This window comes from Nicotiana tabacum, chromosome 3, assembly GCF_000715075.1.
Source record: "Nicotiana tabacum cultivar K326 chromosome 3, ASM71507v2, whole genome shotgun sequence".
Classification (NCBI taxonomy): Eukaryota; Viridiplantae; Streptophyta; class Magnoliopsida; order Solanales; family Solanaceae; genus Nicotiana; species Nicotiana tabacum.
In genome coordinates, this window is record NC_134082.1 from 100,659,541 (window position 1) to 100,662,783 (window position 3,243).

At 40.2% G+C, this 3,243-nt stretch overlaps 1 protein-coding gene across 1 annotated transcript; it reads right to left on the reverse strand.

Moving 5' to 3' along the window:
- Positions 1-390: 390 nt before the first annotated feature.
- Positions 391-3,243, reverse strand: LOC107826680 (BTB/POZ domain-containing protein At5g66560). Its single transcript, XM_016653690.2, has 4 exons — positions 2,794-3,243; positions 2,639-2,708; positions 1,287-2,552; positions 391-1,194 (listed from the first exon to the last, which is right to left on the reverse strand). The coding sequence occupies exons 1-4, from the start codon at positions 2,832-2,834 to the stop codon at positions 604-606; spliced, it is 1,968 nt and encodes a 655-aa protein (XP_016509176.1). The 5' UTR covers positions 2,835-3,243; the 3' UTR covers positions 391-603.

Consider the following 3,243-nt stretch of genomic DNA (forward strand, 5'->3'; position numbering starts at 1 on the left):
CCTTTTTTTAAATATTTCTTCAATTAGGTCTTCTTTTTTATTTTTCAAGCACAATTTCTCAATCCAATACTACTTTTTTTTTTTTGGGCTAACCTTTGTATTTTAACTTTATGTTTTTCTTTTAATTTACCTAATTCTCTATAGCAAAGAAAAAAAAATCCCAAAGTTCGATCCCTTTTAAAGATGAAGAGTTCCTTTAGAAGGTAAAATCCACCAATCTTCTTTTTTTTTTTTGGCCTATTGCATTTTCACCATATATTTACGGTGTCCATAATATTAACATGAGTTTTCTTCTTAACTTTTTCATCGGCGTGTTCAATTAATTGTGTACTTATATAATGTATTGTAACTTTACATCAAAAAAAATTAAGCACCCACAAATCCAAAATCTAGATCCGTTACTAACAGTGCTTTCACTCGTATAGACGTCATTGAGATCTAAATATAGAAAAATACAGCAACTTGCAAACAAACAAAAAAGAATCTGTCCACTAAAGAATAAGTTGGAAAACAAACAATTTCTGGATTACGGCACAACAGATATAATTTAAAACTAAAAAAAACCATTAGGTAGAAGAAGCTGATTTGTTTCTTATTTGGCTTTTATTGACGATGACGGTGGCCCCGTCCTTTCCTGCCCTCCACAACGGTTGGCTCATGCGAGTCACACACTTGCGTCTTGAATTTACACCCTAACTTGCTCCTCCACCCTCCTCCTTTTTCTCCGCCGCCGGCGCCGCCGTGTTTCCCTACCTTATCTATCTTCTGGATTGTTTTCTTCATTGTAGAGCATTCTCGTTCCAGTTCTTGTACTCGCGTCCTCATGCTATCCATATCCAAGCGTAACACCTGATTCTCTCTCACTGCGTTCCTCCACGTGCTACTACCTTCCTGTGCACGTGCCACCCCAACTACTCCTGTCGTTTCCTCTTCCTCTCCACTCTCTCTGTCCCCTTCTCCGCCGTCCAAAATTGATAGCCGTGGGATGTCTCCCGGAGCAACGTCGGCGACCATAAGAGTTCCGGCGATTGCTTGCCGGAGTTGAAGTTGCTCGAAGAACAGTACCTGAACTACGGCTCTGAGTGGAAGCCGTTCATTCTGAGCTGCGTGTGTACACGCTTCTAGTGTTAGCTTTTGGCAATCCATTACTCCGCAAATTCTCTCCCTCTCCGCCTCCGATATCCATGAATGCGCCTAACGAATTTAGCTTAACAATGTTAGAACACAAATTTATTGAAACTAAGCAAATGAATAAACTTTTTATTTCTGAAAATGTCATTAATTACCTTGAGATACACATCGACGGCTCTATAAAGGCCGTCATCAAAGAGTCTAGCTTGATCCGGCAATGCAACAGCTAGTTCACAGAATTTCTCCGGCAACAAATTATTGTCCGAAGCGATTTCCGATAAGTAACCGTCGATTAACTTACCGACTAACATTAACGCCGCGGATCTACCTCTGCTGTTCTCTTCTTCGCCTTGAATACTAGTCGTCAATCTCTCCTCCAATCCGTTCAAAAAATATCCTAATATTCTCTCCACACAAGCGACATCATATAACGTTTCATTCAGATAAGAATAGCTCGGAATGAGTAGATCGTCCAATGTGGCTTGTTCCAGTTGAGATCCGATTTTCCTCTCCAGTGCAGTTCGAGAAGCTTCCGAAGCATTCAGTATATTCGCTGTTCTCAGTAATCCGAAGAGAATTCTTGTAGCTGTTGAGGCATTTGAGCTTTTCTCTGCAGGAAGATTTGTAATTATTGTCTCCAGAAGTTCTCTCTGTTCATTCTCTGAAGGTATTGAAGAAGACGATGCCTTCCTACTCGAACGTGAAATTCCTGGAATGTACTTCTTGGCATAAAACATTAGACAGCTCTCGATAACCTCTGAACTCAAATCTCTACCTTTCATGGCAGAAATCAGACGCTTGAACAGAGGTAAACTCAAGTGCCCCAGCTCTTCGAACCACGAATCCATACCACCGGTTCTAGAGGCACCTTTACGGCGAGTATTTGCTTCAATGGCGGCGTCATTCACTGGCCAGCCGAAGAGAGACGGATCAGCAGCGGAAGCTCTAACAGCAACGGCGTCAATGCATCTCTGAACAATGCCGAGTGTTTCTGCTAACGACAAGACGTTCTTACATGAATTAAGTGTTTTGATGGAGTCCTTAATGCTCTTGAGCACAGTTTGTGAAAGAAACCTCTCCGTTTTGGAAATGAGGTTATCTTCGGAGTACTCTTCAGTCATCTCTAAGTAGTCACCCGCACAGCGCAGTGGAGCAACATTCGTTGCAGACAGCTCGATTTTCACACCGTAGCAGAACTTGGCAGCCGTCTCGAATGTCTCTGAACCTCCCGGAAAATCAGGGAATGAAATACAACATTGCTGGTCCTCCTCAATCTCCTCTGTTTCTTCTTCAATCTCTTCGTCACCATCACCTGCATCGTTGTCTCGTTCAGCAGGTTTTTGGATTCTAGTGCTTGTTACATTTGTCTCTTGCTCTGTTATCATCTCATGAAGCTTTCTACTTTTTGACATCAGAGGAAACTGAAACAACAGACAGAAACGCACACACAAAAAATAAGAAACATATAGTTAGTTAATTATCTAAGCATTTCGCATAGGTTACTGACCTTGTGAAGGTGGAAGGTCATATCTTCAACTTCGATGATGATATCGCTAGGTAAACCTGTAGTACAAAACCTGATAATGTAGGAAGAACAAAATCAGTGAATTAATCTGATTAAACAATAAATGAAGAAGAAGGAGTGACAATTTTAGTACTCACCATGCTTGGCCTTTGGAAGTGGGATGGTCAGACGGCGCCATTTTTTCTTCAGTGTAAGGAGAAAATGGAAAGTTCAGTTAGCTAGAAGTACTAAGATAGATTCATGAAGATAAGGTGTTTGAAAGAAGGTCAGATTTGTACTGGGGAAATGATTATGTAGGTTGAAAAAAACTAAAGGAAAGAGACGATGATGAAGAAATAGATGAGTTTTCTTTTCCAAAATTTCTGTCTTTTAATTTCGTACCAACCACTTTCTTCTTTGATCAGAATCTTCTCCTCTTTTTCTCTCTCTCTAGGGTTTGAAGAAAGATATATGGGTGGAGGATTCAAAAAGCAAATCAGGACTTTGAAATTCAGTTTTAAGAAAACATAGTATGAGGAAAAATTATTATCGTCATCATTATTTTAACCTTTTTTTCCTGCTTACAAACACCAAAACACGCTTTGCTT

Coding starts and splice junctions, on each gene's coding strand:
- LOC107826680 (XM_016653690.2), bottom strand. CDS start 2,834: ATGGCGCCGTCTGACCATCCCACTTCCAAAGGCCAAGCATG. Junction 2,553..2,638: donor TGACCTTCCACCTTCACAAG/GTCAGTAACCTA, acceptor CTGTTGTTTCAG/TTTCCTCTGATGTCAAAAAG. Junction 1,195..1,286: donor CCGTCGATGTGTATCTCAAG/GTAATTAATGAC, acceptor TAAATTCGTTAG/GCGCATTCATGGATATCGGA.